Source organism: Corylus avellana, chromosome ca11, assembly GCF_901000735.1.
Source record: "Corylus avellana chromosome ca11, CavTom2PMs-1.0".
Lineage (NCBI taxonomy): Eukaryota > Viridiplantae > Streptophyta > Magnoliopsida > Fagales > Betulaceae > Corylus > Corylus avellana.
This window is the reverse complement of record NC_081551.1, coordinates 4,503,981-4,524,536: the sequence shown is the minus strand read 5'-3', so window position 1 is coordinate 4,524,536 and position 20,556 is coordinate 4,503,981. Positions and strand designations below refer to the sequence as shown.

At 34.9% G+C, this 20,556-nt stretch overlaps 4 protein-coding genes across 4 annotated transcripts; 3 read left to right on the top strand and 1 right to left on the bottom strand.

Moving 5' to 3' along the window:
• The first annotated feature begins 646 nt into the window (after positions 1–646).
• Positions 647–3,430, top strand: LOC132166164 (protein SOSEKI 2). Its single transcript, XM_059576938.1, has 5 exons — positions 647–1,035; positions 1,119–1,188; positions 1,268–1,380; positions 1,487–2,234; positions 3,025–3,430. Exons 1-5 carry the CDS (start codon positions 834–836, stop codon positions 3,146–3,148), a joined length of 1,257 nt encoding a protein of 418 aa, XP_059432921.1. The 5' UTR covers positions 647–833; the 3' UTR covers positions 3,149–3,430.
• A 4,541-nt stretch (positions 3,431–7,971) lies between these two features.
• LOC132164891 (protein DOWNSTREAM OF FLC-like) lies at positions 7,972–8,933 on the top strand. Its single transcript, XM_059575402.1, has 2 exons — positions 7,972–8,146; positions 8,605–8,933. The coding sequence occupies exons 1-2, from the start codon at positions 7,972–7,974 to the stop codon at positions 8,931–8,933; spliced, it is 504 nt and encodes a 167-aa protein (XP_059431385.1).
• A 4,532-nt stretch (positions 8,934–13,465) lies between these two features.
• On the top strand, positions 13,466–16,709 carry LOC132166309 (type I inositol polyphosphate 5-phosphatase 5). Its single transcript, XM_059577107.1, has 7 exons — positions 13,466–13,560; positions 13,644–13,748; positions 14,034–14,619; positions 14,744–14,940; positions 16,013–16,121; positions 16,254–16,402; positions 16,490–16,709. The coding sequence occupies exons 1-7, from the start codon at positions 13,529–13,531 to the stop codon at positions 16,707–16,709; spliced, it is 1,398 nt and encodes a 465-aa protein (XP_059433090.1). The 5' UTR covers positions 13,466–13,528.
• Positions 16,710–17,736: 1,027 nt separating this feature from the next.
• LOC132165915 (ETHYLENE INSENSITIVE 3-like 5 protein) lies at positions 17,737–18,948 on the bottom strand. Its single transcript, XM_059576629.1, has one exon. The coding sequence runs from the start codon at positions 18,946–18,948 to the stop codon at positions 17,737–17,739; it is 1,212 nt and encodes a 403-aa protein (XP_059432612.1).
• Between the last annotated feature and the right edge of the window lie 1,608 nt (positions 18,949–20,556).

Genomic DNA, 20,556 nt, shown 5'->3' with positions numbered 1-20,556 from the left:
ATTTGTTGATTTGACCCTAATTTTTTCTTTTCTTTTCCATACCTCTGTTAATTTGTACATCCCGAATCAAATTTAGCATCTACTCATTGCATATGATCAATTAAAACAATTTGGCTATGTTTGGCAACACACTCTTCCTTCCTTTATTTATTTTATTATCAAACAAACTTTTTTATAAAAAAAGTTTAAATTTATTTTTATATTTATATCACATCAATCAATTTTTATTAATATTAAAAAAAAAATTACCACAAAACTCTAAAATGGATCAAATTCAAATATTTTTGCTTCTTCGTCCTTGCTGTCAATCTGATCACCTGACTTGCTCCAGCTTATCAAATCAAAGCTCGTGATATCACAACATCAATGCAATGAAAAAGAAGCAAAAACAATAAAAAATGAAAAAGAAGATAAGAAAAAGATCAGCTGATGAGCTGGTGCAAGCAGCAAGACTCTAAATTCCAAAAAAAGGTATGAAAAAGGCATTGAACAATGAATATGAAAGAAGGTTTTTTTTTTACTTCCTCGAACGTTGAGCGCTCCGACGTTGGTTGCAAAGCGGTTTGATTCTTTTTTTTTTTTTTTTTTTGTCTCAATTCGGGATCAGAGCTAACCAAAGTCAAATGAAAATATATCACACTCTCTCTCTCTCTCTCCACATTACCATATTTTCAAAAGCATCCAAAGTAATTTTTACGCCTTTTGAGGCCTTGTCTCTCTTCCTACATATACCCTTCTTTGTCCCCAACCTTTTTCTTTTATATGGTAATTTAAGAGGATTGTGGGTGGGGTTCCTCAACTTCTCTCAACCACCAAGAAGGAGAAAGAAGAATATGGACGTTCGATCCAGAAGAGCCAGAGAAACCAGTCCAGACAGGGTCAAAGTTTACATGATGCAGCAGCAGCAGCAGCAACAAAGGGTCAAACCCATCAAAAAAGTCCAAGTTGTTTACTACCTCTCAAGAAATGGCCATCTCGAGCATCCCCATTACATGGAAGTCACCCATTTACCCAATCAGCCTCTCCGTTTAAGAGGTAAAACCAAAATTATTGACTGCCCTGTTTTAGTTACCTGTCATTACCCTTTTTGTTACCGTTATGTTTTTCTTCTGAAATAGATGTAATGGAACGGCTTACGGTGCTCAGAGGCAAAGGCATGCCCTCCCTTTATTCCTGGTCTTGCAAAAGGTACACATTTTATATTATCTCTTTGTGAATGTTCTTTCTTTGTAGTTTATAGTTTGGCTAAAAGTTATGCTTTTTTCAGGAGCTATAAGAGCGGGTATGTGTGGAACGATTTGGCAGAGAATGACATAATCTACCCGGCAGAAGGAGCTGAATTTGTGCTTAAAGGCTCTGAACTTGTCGAAGGCTGCTCTGGTCAGTCTCCAAACAAAACATTAATTTCTCGTTTTCATATCTGTGTGTTCGGGATTTTGCTGATTGTTAGCTGATTGTTTGATGTTTTTGTGCCATTATTATGCAGAGAGATTCCAGCAGATTCAAATTAGCAACATGCAAGAAATTCAGCAAATTCAAGAACCAAATTATCACTCGAAGCGAAAACAACTAGACCAAGAATTTGAAGAATACGAAGAAGGGGAAGAATTCGAAGATGGAGAAAAAATAAGCTACACCAGCTCCACCACACCCCAGTCTCGCTGCTCCAGAGGGGTATCCACCGACGAAATCGAAGACAACGAGACCCGACAACCCGAAATCCGGAAAAACCCGGCCGAGTTGTCTCTGAACGAGTCTTCCCCGCCATCCACAATATCCTCCACAGACTCTGACAAAGCCAACCAAAGCAACAGCAATTCCAAACGAGTCGTCGAAGACGGTGACCCGGTTGGCAGCCAGCGCGGCAACAACTCCAAACGATTCGAAGCTGGCAACCCAGTTGCGAACGAGTCGGCACCTAGTCGGAACTCGGTCCTGCTCCAACTCATTGCATGCGGTGGCTCAGCGGCTGCGAAATCAAAGAGCGCGCAGAGTCTGAGGCAACCGGTGGCTGTGAAGAAGAGTGACAGCCTTCACAGAGGGGTTCTATGCAAGAGCGCGGTGATGGTGGGGGAGGAGGATATGATCAGATACATGTCTGAGAATCCAAGGTTCGGGAATTTGCAGGCGGAGGAGAAGGAGTACTTCAGTGGAAGCATCGTTGAGTCCATGAGTGAGGACCGAGTTGTGGCTGAGCCGGTGCTGAAGAGATCCAACTCGTTCAATGAAGAAAGGTTAGGCCTTGTTTGGAAAATGGATTTGCCTTTATTATTGCACTAGAAAGTATTGATGCAATATATAAATATAAAGTTTTGATTTTTTTTTTTTAATAAAAAAGTAATTTTTTTTTATATGTGTTAAATTGTAATAAAAAGTGGATGTTGTAATATAAAGAGTGAAAAAATATATAATATTTTATTGTAAATTTTTTTAGAAAAATAGTGCATAAATATTAATGAAGAAAAAAAAAATCCTATTATCATAAGTATTGCCACCAAAAGTAAAATAGATAATTTGGTATGGAATTGATTTTTTTTTTTTTTTTTTTTTTGGGGGGGCTTTCTACATGATATAAGTGGCTGATCATCACTATCATTACTTTTCAAATATAATTTTGGCCAAGGTTTAAGTAGCACAAATCATGAAGCAAGCTAGAACATAATTATAATCATCATTTTTGTTTTAAAGTAATACTATTGAGTTGAAAGTGTTACTCTTATCTTATAAATATAAATGAGTAAATAGTAGAAATCAAGCTAATCCAATGACATATATTTTTACTGTCAACTCAATAGAATTACTTTTAAAACAATGGGTTGGTTTTTTAGTTGATAAAAAATCTAACCACCATCATGGTCCATGGATGCAGCAATCAATCCTACCTAGCGTAGGACTCTCAGGCTATTCTTTTACTTTTTCCTCCATTGTCTTGTCACTTAAATCTCATTTTGTTCCTTCCTCTCTGTGATGTGAGATGGCAGAACTTGCAGTGACTTATTATTGTGCTATTTTTTTGTATGTCAGGAGCAAGAGGGTAGGGCAGCTGGGAGAAGCAATGGAGGAAGAGAAAAGGGAAAGAGCAGCAGTGAAAGGGAAATGCCTTCCTCGTAAGAAATCTTTCACTTCAATGAAACAAGCCAAGAAATGATTTGTAATTATTAGTATTAATTAGGGTTTGTTTAGGGGTTGAGTCTTCATAATTATGAGACCTGTCGGTGCTGTTGTTGAAAAGTTTCTACAACCTGGTAAAAATCTTTGGGGTGGTTAGAATTTGTTTGAAAAGGTGGTCCGATTCTCTGTCCCCGTGGTTTGGTTGCAGAAATTATAGTCCCCAACTGTTTGTTTTTGAGTGCTTTAATGTGGGCCGAGTTATTTATTATAAATACCACTATTCTAAACCACAACAATTCAATACATTTATTTTCTATTTTGCCTCTCTTGTTTCTATCTCTTATTTTCACAAAAGCTCTAATACTCATAGCAACACTCAATTTAATTTACCACATGAAGTGTTTAAACTTTAATTCATAAACGAACCAACTGATTTGTAACTAAAAAGTCGGTTTGGTTTAACGGTTTTAAAACGTGCGATTTGAAAAATAACACTTTTAAAATGTAATTAATAAAAACGCATTCAAAGTGTTTAATAACATCGCAATTCAGCTTTCACAATTGGTGAAAATTAGACACGTGAGTTTCAGTTGCACAAATTTTTGTGCTATTTTTGTTCATGTTTTAAGAAGCCTAGACAGTTATATTTAGCATCTATAACCTAGTTTGTAAGAGCCTCAAATTGTGTTTGAAAAATAGAATTTTTAAGTTAAAGGTGTATTTTGATCATTTTTAGGAGTCGTGCTATTCGGCATCCTAGAGGCAGCTCAACGTCGTCCAAATGCTGACATGGCTACCTCTAAAAATTTTTTAAAAAAAAAACAGAAATGAAAATTATGTTTATATATATATATATATATATATATATAACACGTTTATATGAGAAAAAAGTTTTTGTTGTTTTTTTTTTCATCATTGGTGTTTATGTTTATGTTTTTGCATTCTATATGTTTGATGAAATTTCCCTGAGAAAAAGTTTTTTGGGTTGTATTTTGAGATATTTGAGTAATATTAGCTAAATTTTCATGAGCTAATATTTTGGTTATAATGTCTTAAAACTCATTTTTGGATTCAAAACTAAAACCTAGGGGGTGGAAGGTTAACCCTTTAAAGATGGTATCACCCTAAAAGAACTCGATCATCCTAAATTTGGTGCTAATGCCTCAAAACGCTATCTCGGTTTTATATACTTTTGCTGATACGAATTTATGATCAGTGATTCATGGAGGCCAGTAAATTTGATATATAATTTGATCAATGATTCTCAGTTTTAAATTTGAAAGGCGTTTCTCCCTTGTAACCTCTTTCCTCTTCAATTGAGGAAAAAAAAAAAAAAAATGGCAGACGCTTGGCTGACTCAATTTGGCAACTGAAAATCTCTACTCCATTTTTAGAGTAAAAAAGTCGAAAAAGTACTTTTAAATTTTTTTACTAATCATGCCAGCTTTTGATTGGCTCGGGTTTTTAAGTACTAAAAATACTTTTTAAACTTTCTAACACAACGTAAAACAAGTTTTAAGAGCATGTTTGAGACCCTGTTCGAAAAATATAGCTCTCAAGTCAAAAAACGCTTTTGGCAAAATTTTCACTTTTAAGCTTTTGTGCGTTTTGGTTATTTTTAGGCTTTTTTGACCCTTAAAAGCGCTTTCAATTTTTTTTACCAAACGGGTACTTTTTTTTTTTTTTTTTTTTTCTAACAAATTTTTTAAGTATTAAATGTATTGGGTCTGTTTGTTAAATGGTTTTGGCAAAGGCAACCGCAACCCATTATTTCATTTTTCTAACATTATCTTGCTTTTTACATTACATTAATCACATTTTATTATTATTCAAATAAAAAAATTACTACAAAACAAAAAAATTTTATTTTTTCATACCAAACATTCTTACTTTTTTCACTTTAAAAAAAAAAAAAACATTTTTACTTTTTTTTCACATTAATCAATTTTTGCTATAATATCGAACCCAAACCAAAACAAAATTAGTTACCAAAGGAACCTATTTTTAAGTGTCTCAAATGCACACCCACTGGGTTGACTTTAGACATTAAAGTCAAATAAAAGTCTGACGGTACAACAAAAGGGCCACTATTCATTTGCACGTATATTTTTGTGATGCATGTGAACCCATCTAGACTAAATTAAATTTTGGGCTTGCCGAGTGGCTCATTAAGACTTTTGGTTATGTTGGCTGATAATTGGATATGTTGCACCCAACCGTTTTCTAAAGTACCACGAGCCCATAAATAAAAGCTGCCGAATGGTGACTTCATCTTCATGTGATGCACTTTATCTAGACCCAAAACAAAAGAAGTAAATGACCCAGTTGGCTTTGTCCTTTTTGTGTGTGGTAGGGGCAGCTTTAAGGTTTCATTTAAGAGTCCAAACAATAACATGTGAGGAGGAGTTTTGAAAACACTAAAAAGTAAAAATATTCTATTGAAAAAATTCCTCTCAATTTCATTTGAAATTGAGAGTATCCATTTAGGTAAAAGGGTAGTGTTTGTGAGAACACTGACGTGCATGAACAGTATTTACACTAGTGTTCATATATTATTTTTTTAAAAAATATTATTAAAATATTATTTAAACAGTAAAAAAAATAATACATGGCGTGCACACTGTTCATGCACTCCAGTGTTCTCACAAATACTACTCTAGGTAAAATGGTGATAAAATTAGGATAAAATTGTCCTCAACTTTAAAAGGTTAGACAATTTGATTCCACCATTTTGCTTAAATGGCTCTTCTCAATTTCAAATGAAATGCCAAAAATGAAGAGGATCACGAGAGTGGAATGAATTTAATAATTTAATTAATACTTTAACACTTGTTTTCATGTGCAGGCTCAATCTCCAATTTTAATAAGTAAGACTCAATACGTAGGAATATTTAATTGAAATTGAAGTGAATTGACAGAAACAAGGTTCGAACTCAGGACCTCCGCTCTGATACCACGTTAAATTACAATTTGTCCAAAAAGCTTAAGCTGATAAGAAAATATGAATATAATCATTTAATTAACATTTTAACACCACCTACCCGAACATGCGATTTTATATCAGCTCTCTCATATTACCTGTACAAATTGCAAACAATTTAAAAAGGTAATTAAGTAGATCCTTAATCTGTTTTGGAGGGGAAGGGCCATGGATGATGTAGAAATATATATAATAATAAAATATGAAAGAGAAAGAAAGGAGAGCGGAAGCGGAGAGAGACGTATGAGCTACATTTTCTATATTTACGGTCTCAAACAATATTACATAACTCTGTATACTATTTATAAAGAAACAATGAGTAGTGACCAAGAAAGAGAAATAACTTATTAAGGAAAACATTAATAAAATATTCCAACAGAAATTACCCAAAAAAATTATATAATGGCTTGAGGCTTCTGACCCTGGAAATTGGAATAGTTAGCAGCAAGAGTCACATGCTTAGCTTCCCTGTAAATATTTGTGCTGGATTCCATGAGTTTGTCCTTGAGATCCACACCATGCATTAAAAGCCTCTTATAATTTTTGGTAATCTTAAATTGAGTCAACTTCTGCTTTGTTGTCCATGGATCATCTCAGGAATAGATCTTTCTCATATTCCTCATCCGTCAAGCTAGCTTCTGCACATGCAAGCATAAGTATCTTGGCAACCCATTGACTAAATACAAAATGGACGGCCAAATTACAATGGTGATTGGGGAATTCTTAATTATTTTTTATCAGTTTTCTTTTTCTGGGAAGATCTCTATCTCCTGCGTTGTGCTTTAAAGTTAATTATGTTCACTTATTGATCTTCAATCTTCTGAAAGAAATGCAACTCTTATCTATATCCAGAAGGCAAGAAAAAGAAAATGGTATACGATGGTAATATATGCCAATGTCATTTAAAGATCCCCAAGAGTCTAGCATGCACGGATATACTATTATATATTTTAGAATAATGTCAAATTCTTAAGGTAAAATTGAAGAAATTCATAAAGCAAATAGAAATATAAAATAGCGGAATTAAAATAAAAGAGACATAAAGATTTTATGTAGTTCGGTTACTGACCTACGTCCATTTTTAAAGTCCAAATGCTACATTATACTCTTATTCTTTGATAATATTACAATACAAAGACTCATATTTATAGGAAAATTGAGATAAATATGTATAGTAACCAAATCTGATTGATTCGATTACCATCAAACCTGATTACAATCACTCTTATAAAAGATAAGTACTGTACAATATCATTTTAATATATTTCATTTCCTTTTAATATAGGAAATATATTCTCTAACAAAAATTTCTAATAGTGATATTAATTTCGAATTCTCGAAAACAATTGATGAACATACACAACTATTCATGTAGAATCAGCTACACTCTAAATCTTAGCTATGGGTAGAGTTTTATTTTAGAGTAATGCTATTTCTATATAACTCGATGATGTAAGAGTAAAAATCAACCCTAAAATCAAATTTTGTAAAAAACAAAGACAGTCTACTAAATAACATTACTTTTTATTTTATTTTCTCTTGCTTTATCTTAGTTAATTAAGATTTGTAGTTCATATAGTTATTTCATTAAAAAAAAAAAAAAAGGTGTATTTATTTATTTTTTATTGAGTTGCATGTTTTTGATAAAAAGGAAGTATGCATGGCACCGACAAGGAATTGATGAGAAAAATGTAGAGAAACAAAGCCAAGCCCGAAAGACCCGCTTTGTTTCAATTGCTGGCATGTGATGGATCTACCACCACTAGATATATCTTAAGCACCAGTTCCTCCCTACCCCTTCACTATAATATCCCTCTCTACCTAATTCTTCATCTTCACCATCATTTGCTAGTGAGGAGTGTTTTCTTTTGTCTGCAGCCATGGCGAGAAGTTGTAGCAGTCTGTTTTTGTTGTTGGCAATGGCACTGTGTCTCGTCCTCCCAGCAGCGCTTGTTTCCGCGCACCCACAGGGGAACCCCTTCCGCGTCAGAGGACGTGTCTACTGCGACACTTGCCGCTGCGGGTTTGAGACCTCCGCCACCACTTACATTCCCGGTAATACATTGAAACATCTGAAGATGACGTATAATAGTTGTTTTGAATCAAATTAATGTATTATTTACTTATAATTCTCTTATATAAGAGAATTATATATTTATTATGTAACTCTCTTAATTCTCATATGTTATATATTGATTATGTAACTTTCTTGATTATCATAAGTTATATATTAATTATGTACTTATTGTATTATTGGCCTCATTCAACTATAAATATGTCATTTTATTGTACAATTTTGATCAAGTGAAAGGAAAGATGTAACAAAGAAAATGCTTTAACGTGTGGACGTAGGCCATAGGTCGAACCACCTTAATCTGTATCTTTCTTTCTAGCATTTTCTCTTTATATTTTTATATACTTTAACATATATATATATATGATCACATATAACGTATATTAATTAAATTTATAATCGTTGGTTAATTATTATGATGATGATGCATGGTTTTTAGGTGCAAGGGTTAGAATTGAGTGCAAAGATAGGAAAAGTATGAAGCTGATGTACAGCGTTGAAGGAGAGACAGACTCGAAAGGAACATACAACATCTTGGTGGAAGATGACCACGAGGACCAAATGTGCCAGTCGGTTCTCGTTAGCAGCCCCATTGCTGACTGCAAATCGACTGACCCGGGACGTGACCGTGCCACTGTCGTGCTCACCCGCAACAACGGATGCCTCAACGACCAGCGTTTTGCAAATGCCATGGGGTTCCTGAAAGATCAGCCTTTGTCTGGGTGCACCCAACTGCTCAAGAAGTACTTGGAAAGTGATGATCAGTAATTGAAGGGCCTAATTGTGTTTAATTACTTCGTTTAATTTGGCTATTAATTAGTTGTGATTTGGGTTATATCTATATATGCTCTATTTTTACTTGTCATTGTTCTAAATGATTGTGCTATGTGCATGTGTCTCTTTAATTAGTTGATGTAACTTGGTCACTTAAATGTGGCCTTTTGAAATTAATTGTAGCTTCTTCATGTGTCGGGGAATGCAGCCTAATACTTGATTAAGAAAAGACAAGGAAAAAACCTTTAGTGCTTTTTAAATTTTTTTTTTTATTTAATTTAATTTTTTTTATTTGTTAAAAAAAAAAAACTAAGATTAACAAATTAGATTAGAAACCGTGATCAACGTAAAAGCCAAACGCCATAGAGATAATTACCTAAATCTAAACAAACAAAAAATAAATGATTTTTTTTTTTTTTTTAAGAACTCTTTAGAAGAAATCATTCTATATATATATATATGGGCGAGCCAACTTCAAAAGAATTCACAATAGAAGACTATGTTACAAATTAAACTACTTAACTTATAAAACCTTTGTAATCATAGACTCAACTTGCAATCATCCCGACAAACAACACGTTCACTTAATTCTCATTGCAATCGTTCTAAAACCTTTGACCTTCTTCTACATGAATCTCTCTTAGGAGCAAACTTTATATGTGATATTAATATTGTAGTGTAAATGTTACAAACAATATTTTTTTACCGCGCGTTTGATCATTAAAAATTTTCACAAGCCATATATTCTTTTGACCGTTAGTAATTTCAATTTTTGATTTGTTTTTACCTTTTGGTGAAGTTTAGCTTATGACCATTGGTCACTAACACATATTCATCATGAACTTTAGAAAATTCACCAACTACTCACATCTATTCTCACGATACGTGCTACATGCATAAATTTTTGTAAATTCTAAAATTACAAAATTCAGGTCCTTTTTGCATCAAACGGTTTCAAAATTGTCATCTATTAAAAAAGTGGCATGTTACCAATGAGAATTGAGTATATTTTCATCAGGTTCTTACTCTCTATCTTACATAACAGCTTTAAGCGAAAATCTATTTTTTGGTCTTTTGAAGAAGAATGTCTCTTTAAAAGTGAAGAAATCTTTTGGGAAATAAATTATTTCCGACTATCTCAGTAACATGCCATATCTTTAATAGGTAGAATTTTCTAAATCATTCGATGCAAGGAACAAGCGAATTCAATGGTTTTAGGATCTACAATTTCAAATAAATTGTATAGTTTCCTAATCCAATTACTATAGGGTTGGAATGTTACCATTTCCTAAAATGTTTGGGTTTCACTTGAGTTTGAAAGCGAAGGTGTTGGCGTGAAGTCGGGCAATCTAAGAGAAGCTAGAGAAAGTTGACAAAGTGCTTGTGTGGCCTGCAGGCATGATGACTTGTCAATGATTAGATTATACAAACAAGTGATTATTAACCACACATCGCGCTACGTGGTTAGTTGGAAAAAGCCAACAGCCCACCTAGGCGGTTGGCTTTTCCAACTAATTAACCACGTAGCGCAATGCGGTTAGCAGTGGTAGGAAAGGTAGAGGATGTTAATTATAACTGTCTACCCTTAATATATATATATATATATATATATATATATATATATATATGGTTTCATTCCAAAACACTAAACACATGCTCAAAATAGTTTGAACATGTCCAAAATATGCCCTAAAAAGAAACTAAAAAAAGGCTCAAAACACCAAAATATGTCTAAAAGGCCCATACCTGATAGGCGGTTACCGTGGTGCAGTTTGGGCATAAATAGTCGCTAATCGGTGGTGAGGATTGGTAATTGTCCGCTCTAGACAAGCAGTGCGGTTACTCAAAGCTGCTAACTATCTAAGGCGATCTAGTTAGCTATTAGAGACCATAACCGTTAGCTACCACCATCTGACCTTTTGATGTGTCATTATTTGACTAGTTACGATCAGTGGCAGAGCCACGTTGGTTTTTGGGGGTGCCACGGATTAAAAAAAAAAGAAAAAAAGAAGCAAATATGTAGAAAACGTCTGCTCTCTCTCTCTCTCTCTCTCTTTTTCTACATATTTTTTTAAATAATCGATTTGGTGATTTATAACAATTTTTGTGGGATAAAACAAATCTGTAAGCATCTATGTAGTTGAAGCTATTGATTGAAGTGACTTTTTGATTTTAGATGGTGTTTGAATATATTTTCTTATACCAGTTATAATTTATTGAATTACTTTTGGTTTGGATCAGTTATGGAAAAAATAGTTTCAAGAACATTAATTTGAATGATTGCTAATATTCGTATAAACTTTGATTGAACATTAATTTAATTTCATTATTAATTTGAATGATTAAATAAACTTTAATATCCGTATAATTGTTTATTTTGTTGTCTACAGCAACTACCGAACGAGCATTTACAACAATGAAAATTATTAAAACATAACTTCGCAACAAAATTGAAGATGATTTTCTTGCAAACAGTTTAGTTCTCTATATTGAAATGGAAATTGCTGAGAGCTTTAATTTAGATTTGATACTTGATAATTTTGTACTTCTAAGAGGCCATAAAGTGCAGTTCTAGACCTTTTTTTTTTTTTTTTTTTTGTATTTATGTCTTTTTGATGTAGTGCCGATATGTTACATTTCTAATATATCAATTTAAGCACATATTTATGAACTTTTATAGATATGCATATATTGTGTGAATTACTCAATTTTTATTTAAAATTATGTTTATCATATTTTTAGTTCAACGGCCCCTACAATATGAATTATCTAGCTCTACCATTGGTTATGATGTGGATCCACGTCAGTGTCTAATGGGGTCGATCGAACCATTGGATGGTCCGATCAATTTGGACTGTTAGAAAACCTATGAACCTTCTGGGCACGTTACTTAAAGAATCAATTTTAAAGAAAAAAATTGGTAAGTGTAACATTTCTCATTTTTGAAACAACACGGATGAGCTTGACACAAAAGCAAACCACGTATACAGGAACCAAAAATATATGATTTTCCCACCTGAAAATTCCAAAGTCAGAACCTTATCAATATCAATGTCTTAATTAGTTTTAGGCTTTATAGCATCTATGCCATCTTTTTTTTCTTAATGGTCGGTTTTTTTTTAGGTTAGAGAGGAGGGTAGAAAGATGTAGGGTTACTGATGTGGTGATGGATGTGTTGTCGGTCGTTGGCTTGGGGTTAGATGTCAGCTGCGACTTATAACGGTTTTGCCTCTCTATCATCCCATGTCCTCCGAAAGCCTTGGCGCTAAAATCTCCTCCTTTGAAACAGAACAAAAGAGACAACAAAACATTAAAAAAAAAAAAACCAAAAACAAAAACAAAAATCCCAAAAAAAGAAAAAAAAAAAAAAAAAATTGCTCACAAAATTTTTGAACAAAACAAACCCAGAACCTATTTTTTGTCTTTCTATATCTATGATTGTAGCCAGAAAAGAATTCAAATAATTAATTAATGTATGAATGTCTTCTTCTTCGTCAGGTGGCATGACCAACACCACAGCCACCACCACCACCACCACCACCACAACCACCACCATTACTACTAATAGCACCATCAACGACACTAGCCCCGACAACTCTCTCAAGAACCAAAAGAAAAAAAGGGTATGTCTTTCTTTTCTTTCTTCTCTTCTCTTTTCTCTCTATATATATTTTTTTGGTATTATTATTAATTATTACTCTTTCTTTTTTATTTGTTTTTGGTAAGAAGTACGTATATGTAACTTAATTATTGATTTATTGAGAAAATATAATCTGTGCTTATATTTTGTTTCCTTTTTTCATGTTTTGGACAAAAGTCTATTATTCCAAAGATTTTCAGTTCAAAGCGAAATGGGAGAGAAAGCTTATTACATGACGATGTATTCAAATCAGATAGTGATGGGTTTGATCCTGGTCTCTCTCTCAATTTTAGGGCATATCTTTTATATATATATGCTACCATTTTAGGGTTTTTATCGAATCTATTTTTTCGTTGATTTATTAATTTATTACTTGTTTTTTGATTGGCAGATTCGGAGAAGAAGATCGGAGCAAGGAGAAAAGCTTTCATGGAGGCGGCTCCCATCATCAGAAAGAGTTTCTCAGGTACATGCGTTAGGTGCAATAAGCCCTTATTTTCCACGCCTTGTTGCACCCTGATTATTATATTGTAAAAAAATAATATGGGATTTGACATTATTGAACTCTTACAATGTGGTCATAATAATTTGTGGGTCAACTATATGTATATCGATTGGATGTAACGATCACAAGACTAGATCTCCTTATGATCTTATCTCTTCCTCCATAATTTTGGTAGTTTACCTAACAACATGGAGTTTTTGGTTGTTTTCTGATATTTCTAAGGAAGAGGGAAGAAAATAATAGGCGCAATGAATGCTTTCATGTTTAATATTGACACTTAGGCCTTATCATTTGAAAAAATGTTAAAAAAAAAAAAAAAAAATTAGATTTTAGGAGTTGTGAACAAGTGAAACTAGCTAGCATGGTGTTAATTTCTATCTTCTCTCAGAAAGACAAACAAGTCCAGGGATCGAAGGCCTAAACCTTTCTGCCTTTGAAGAGCCGATGGCGCCGGCAACCGAACTTCAAGATTTTCGGTATGAGTTGTTCTTCTTGTTTCTTGTCAGAGTTGGTTTTGATCGGAGACGTTACCGATGAGAACATTGTGGATGGGTTGCAGGATATTCGTGGCGACATGGAATGTGGGAGGAAAGACTCCCAACAATTGCCTCAACCTCGAAGATTTTTTGCAGGTGGAGGACTCTCCAGACGTATATGTCTTAGGGTATGATAAAGTAGACTTATTCACATTCTTTAGCCTTCTACATATGTTAAATTAATCAAGTAACCGACTAGAAAAATGTTATTTAGTAGACGTCTGTAAAACTATTATACAATTGAGATGATCATATATCAGTGAAAAATAGTTATTGATTTTTCCTTTTTACTAAGTCATTTCGTAGGCTAATTTTCATTATCGTGTTATTTCAGTTATATGAATATCTACTAAATATCATTACTCTACTCAACTGACTAATTATATTGTCTAAGATTCTTTTTATGTGATCAGGTTTCAGGAAATTGTTCCTCTAAGCGCTGGAAATGTTCTAGTGATTGAAGACAATGAGCCTGCAGCAAAATGGCTGGGGCTTATAAGCCAAGCACTTAATAAACCACAGCATGACTCCATCTTCTCTTCTGATTTAGGGCCAGTTTCCAAAATCTCAAACAACAACATCTTGAAGGAATCCAAGTCCCCAAGCAGCACTCTTCACTTCTTCCACAAGCCTTCTCTCAAAGCACTTAGCAGGAATTTGAGGGCAGATAGTAGCCTGCTTAAGAGCTGCAACTGCCCTGTGGACTTGCACTCTCGAGAGAGCCGGAGGAGGCAACGAAAGCTTAGTGATCTCCATAGTAATTTATACTCAGGATCTTCTCACATCGGTCGGTATAGTTGTGTGGATGAATTGCTTTCAACTGCAGAAATACCTTCCTCACCTCCCTCCCCCCGCCAGATGAGTTACTGTCTTATATCAAGCAAGCAAATGGTGGGGATTTTCCTGTCTGTTTGGGCTAGGAAGGAGTTAGTGCCACATATTGGCCATCTAAGGGTCTCCACTGTGGGAAGAGGAATAATGGGTTGCCTTAGAAACAAGGTACATATGTTGAAATAATTAGCTGGGAGGTGCTTAATTTGAATGATAAAGTATTGACCAATATCACGGTTTGAAGATGCTACCTTTCTAGTCTATTAATGTGGGATCGATATCATATTTGCAGGGATGCATATCAATAAGCATGTCATTGCACCAAACAAGCTTTTGTTTTGTGTGCAGTCACTTGGCTTCTGGGGAGAAAGAGGGTGATGAGCTGAAGAGGAATGCTGATGTGGCTGAGATCCTGAAGAGCACACAATTCCATAAGATTTGCAAGAATCCTGCTGCTAACCTAGCCCCAGAAAGAATAGTTGATCACGAGTAAGTTTTTACCATCTCTATTGCAACAATTGACTCTTTAAAGCAATAGCAGTAGCTTTCGTTCGATTTTCTTTAAGTTTAGGAAACAAAACTATTTTTTATTTCTCTATCAAAATATATTTTACAATAGCTTCCCTTGTATTTCCTTATATTAAAATATTATTTCTTTACAAAATAAAAGTTCCCTACTTACCCTCACATTTTTCACAAAATTCTAACACAATCCTCAATGAAAGACAAAAAGATGAAAAAAAAAATGTTTATATTAAAATAATGTATATAGAATCAAAAGTGGTTCCCTACACATTGAGAAACACTATAGATACCAAAGGGTATTTGTTAAATTTAGGGAAACTGATCATGTGGGTGAGTTTTTGTGATTTTTTTAAAATTTTATCTAAATATAGGGAAGATAATTGGTTATAGGTTATTTGTTGCTAGTGCTCTAACCAATATCCCCCCTCCTCAAACCGCTAATGCATGTAAAGAGACTTGTCGGCAGTGTCAACGAGAAATACCTCTAATTCTCAAATTAACTATGACTTTTCTCAAGGAGAGTTATAGCTAAGAGAGTATGCGAACGAAAGAGTGATAGGGTATGAAGCTGTGGACACCTGAGTGGCCTTCTTTCCTTTCTTATACGAAGTGCTTTCTTTCCCCATACGACCTAAGTTATCGGTGTCATATGCTGATTGGGCATAACCCTACCCAAGCATATGACACATTTGATTTACATTCTCTAGTAAAATACGTCTTTTGCCATGTGTCACTCGCCGGAGAGTTATGTTCCTGGCATTGAATTGCTAGGACCACCTTGCGAGCTTCGTGTAATACTGTTATTTAAAGGCATTAGTTGATTCTTTGCCAAGAAATAAGAATATTGGGATAGTTCATTGGGGTTCGCAGTTTGGGTTTGCAACCCGACCCAAGTCGGTGCTCCCACTTAAGGTTGGTCGGGTGGATACCGGGTATATCAAATTTATTTTTTATTTTTAAAAAAATTATTTTCCCTTTCGTAGTTCTGCTTATGTCTTATGCAATTTGTGTTAATATTGTTCTACTAAAAATGCAGTCGAATAATTTGGCTTGGAGATTTGAATTATCGGGTGGCTTTGAGTTATGAGGAAACGAGGGTTTTCTTGGAGGACAATGATTGGGACACCCTCCTGGAGAAAGATCAGGTTTGTACTTAATTGCTTTATATATATAGGCCCTCAACTAATAAAACAAACAATATATATATATACCTTAATTTTGTTCATTCATACGTATTGCTTGGCTGACTTTGCTTTTGACTATTTGGTTGCATGCAGTTGAATATGGAGAGGGAAGCTGGGAGAGTATTTAGTGGATTTAATGAGGGTCAGATATTATTTGCCCCCACTTATAAGTACTCTCATAATTCAGACTCTTACGCCGGGGAAACAAACAAATCCAAGAAGAAACGCCGCACCCCTGCATGGTATGTATATATATATATTCTTTCTTTTCAACATGATCAAAAGCCATAAATTTTAGTTCTAAATTGAGCTTGAATTTTATTAATTAGGTGCGACAGGATACTATGGCGTGGAGATGGCATTGAGCAGTTATTGTATATACGTGGGGAATCAAGATTCTCGGATCACAGGCCTGTGTGTGCTGTGTTTTCAGTGGAGGTAGAAGAAAGGAACAAAAACAATAGGTTGAGAAAGGGTTATTCCTGCGCTGGTCGAAGACTTGAGTTTGAAGACTGCATACCTAAAAGGCACAGCTTATATGAGTTCTAATCCAAATTCATGTCCAATTTTTGTTTGTATATATATATATATATATGTTTCGTAATTTTCATTAGGGTCTTTGGAAAGATTTTCTTTCTATATGCATATGCTGCGGAAAATGAGGTCAGCACAATGGAGAAGAAGAACAAACAAGGTGTTGAATGGTTAAAACTCCACAATTTTGTTCTGTTGCTCATGGTTGAATATATATACATAATATAAAATCATATTCCAAGATATTTTGGAACAATTAAGAGTTTACTAGAATTTCCAGATCATAACTGTTCTAAATTTCCAGATCATATCTTTTAGAACAGTTAACTGCGTGTTGAAGTAACAATAGGTGCGTGTTGAAGTAACAATAGGAAGTACTTGAAAGGACTGAAGAAATTAGCGAAAGAACTCGCTGGAGAAGGCTGGTAGGGAATAGTTCTAATGCTTATGTCAGTATAAATCAAAAAGAATATTTTAGAGAATATGAAAACAAGTACGATTGAAGAAAGGAGTTTTTACCTAATAAATCGTTTGCTACGTGTTATATTATCATTAGAAAAAATTTTACCTAATAAATCGTTTGCGACGTGTTATATTATCATTTGATATTTTTCTGCTACGAATATTTCCTACACCCCACAACCCAGTCATTAGATATTTTTCAGATATTTTTCTGCTACGAATATTAGAGAAGGTTCAGTGTAGAGTTGTTTAGCTGTTCATAGTTTTGGTTAGTTAATGGACCGGGTATGGGTCCACAGGCCCGACAGTATCAAAGATTACAATCACCTAGTCATGACAGTTAAATCAAGCCAATCTTCCTTAACAGAATCAAAACAAGATGAACAAATGGTCTGTAATAAGTAGGATCGAACTAACGCCATTACATCTATTATTGTAATAAGGCTTGGTTACACGACATAGATTGATAGAGATGCTAACAATCTTAAAAAAAAAAAAAAAAGAAAGAAAAAAAAAGCGGGGAATTGTATGAAAGGCAAAACTGCAAAGCAAGCAACTTTCTGTGTAAGCTTAATTTGCTTCATTCATATCCCATATCCCAAACAGAAGTTGAGTGTTGATCATGCAAGATGTCCTGTAATGGATTTAGATTCAAGCCAATGTTTTCTCTTAGCATCTCAAATGCTCCATCTTCAATCCCTCCTCCCCAGAAGCTTGCATAATCTCCCATTGGAGTACTGACAGACCCCTCAAGTTGGCTTTTCTTATGATCAGCCTTTGCTAGCTCCATAGTTATCCAATCACGTAAACTTCCCAAATTTGTATCAATGGAGGGATGACGATCATACAAATCTTTGCCATTCATCTCAATCACTGGGGCATCTTGATCGAACACACACTTCCTTTTCTCACCTCTATTATTCATAAGACTAGCCCCTGCTTCCTCTTCCTCTGCTTTTTCATCTTCATATTCTTTAATCTTGAGCCTTTTCTCAGTGAGTTGAAACAGGGCTTCTTCTTGGTCGACAACCTTAGACCATGTTGCAGTCTCCTTAGCCGTCATCTTGTCTTGCAAACACTTGGACCGCCTCACCAGCCTTCTCACCCTGTCCATATTCGGAGACATGTGCTTGATGACTGCAGCCAAGACACTCACTTTCCAAGCCTTTTTGAGGTCATGGGGCTTCCTATAAGGAGGCGGCTCATGCTCCAAAGAGACGCCTTTCTCAGGCCACCATGGAGGAGGTAACCCCTTCTCCAGTGGAAACCTCCTCTGTGGAGGAACACAGTGTTGCACGAGTGCAGAAAGCAGAGATCCCAAAGTAGTATCTTGCAAATCATGAAGAAGATGGATATGGGAAATTGGATCAAACGGCGCCAGTTGCTCAAAAATTGGAAAGTATTTAGAAATGGCAAGAGGAGCTTGCTGATCGAACCGGACTTTTTCTTTCCACCACTCGCGTAAGCTGTCGGAGGAGCCGGTGACAGGCTTTCCTTTCTCAGGAACAATACCATAAACGAAGCCTTGAGCTTTACAGACTTCCATGATCTTCACCATGTACTTGAGGATGGAATCTTGAGCCCTTGACATCTTTTTCCGACGAGACGCCTCTTGCTTTGCTGACGACGACGACGAAGACTCTGCCTCTTCTCTGTTATGCTTTTCCTTGAGTTTCTGCAAGCGTATTCGATCCTTCCACATACGCTTCTTGAGTTCATCGTAGCTGATATTTTCTGCTTCATCATCATCTTCAAAAAGCTGAGGATCAATTTCTCCGAGGAACTTCACCATGATTGAGGAATAGTTATGTGCATCAGATGATAGATATCAATTGCATTGCATGTGTGTTGACTGTTGAGGCTCAATGGCGGTTTTGAAAAATAAGGCTGGGCTTAGTGGGCTGAGGACAAATTACTAATAACGAGGTGAATTCTGTGTTTGGATGTTATGTAATGAGAGGGTTTTAGGAGATGAGCTGGGGAATGGAGGAATTTGAGGAAATTGTACTTGTGGCACCTGGGTGATGCAGTGGAGGCCATGAGCAGGAGACAGCTCTTGCTTCATGTTGCTTTGCATGTGGGACACACATGCATGCATATATATGTTACATATGCGTATCGTGATTGTTCCAGCAGGCAACCAAATTCTTAATATATATAAGCAGGTTTTGCAGAATGATGATGATGTAAGAAGTAGTAGGGTTAATTAGAAGGGATGGAAAGGATGAAGATCAACCATCTTCAATATGAAGCCTAGTTAGAATATGTATGCAAGGAAATTAATCAAATGGAACTCTTTGAAGTAGCTTGTTGGTTTTTTTTTTTATGGAGTTTGCATCAGGCTTGTTTAAGGGGTAATCTGGTTAGAGTTTTCTGACATCACGAAAAGTTTTAAGTTCTAAATAAAGTGGGTGAATTGCGAAGGGGTGTTGCATAGGTGTTACATACCATGTTGGTTTTTTACTAGATAAAATTAGACTATATTAATTATTCTATAGAGCTCTAATTGTAACATTAATTAATTGTATTGTAATATTGACTAATGTTTTGGGGGTAGAGCATAGATATGACTAGTACTTTTTTGGTCCATGACAATTTGTGTCTGACCTGTGGGGGCTTGGCCAAATGGGGTTTGGATAAGAGGTGATATATTCACAAGAATTGGGTTTATTAATGGCTAAAGGATGGTGTTTTCATGGAGGATAAGAGAGATTAGGTGGATTATGTTGTTTTAGTAATGTTGAGAGATGTGGGTTTATGACTATTAGTCTTGTTTAGGAGAGTTTGTAACACCTTGCCTTAAATAAATGCTTTTTTCACATATTTATCCATGTGGTGTTACTACTATTATTTCATTAATAACGTAACGCTAGCTGTATATATTTCTTTTGAAACTTATCTTAACTAAAGACTAAAATGATATCACTAGAAAACTAAATGAAACATATATAACATTATTTATTCACAACTTAATATAATTTCTATTTACATAAAATTAGCGGTGAAATAGCGGTTGCGGTTAGCGGTTAGTGGCTAAAACCGCTAACCGCAACCGCCTCCGCTAACCGGGTAGCAGTTAACCGCGCGCCGGGTTAGTGGTTAATTGCTTTGGGATAACCGTTTTTTTTTTTGCCTTTTTTTGGGCTTTTTTCTTTGGACCGGGTTTGGGCCGGTTTTGGGCTCACTTTAAACATTTTTTTTTTGCTCATTTTAAACTTTTTTTTCCCTTTTCATGGCCATTTTAGCATTAAAAATTGCTATATACCAAAATCTTGTTGGCTACCTTCTACAAATCTACACATCATATAATATACAAATAAAATTACACCAAAATCATCACTTCACTTGTAGTCTTATACATAAACTCAAACAAGTTCATAAACTCACAAGCAAGTTCATA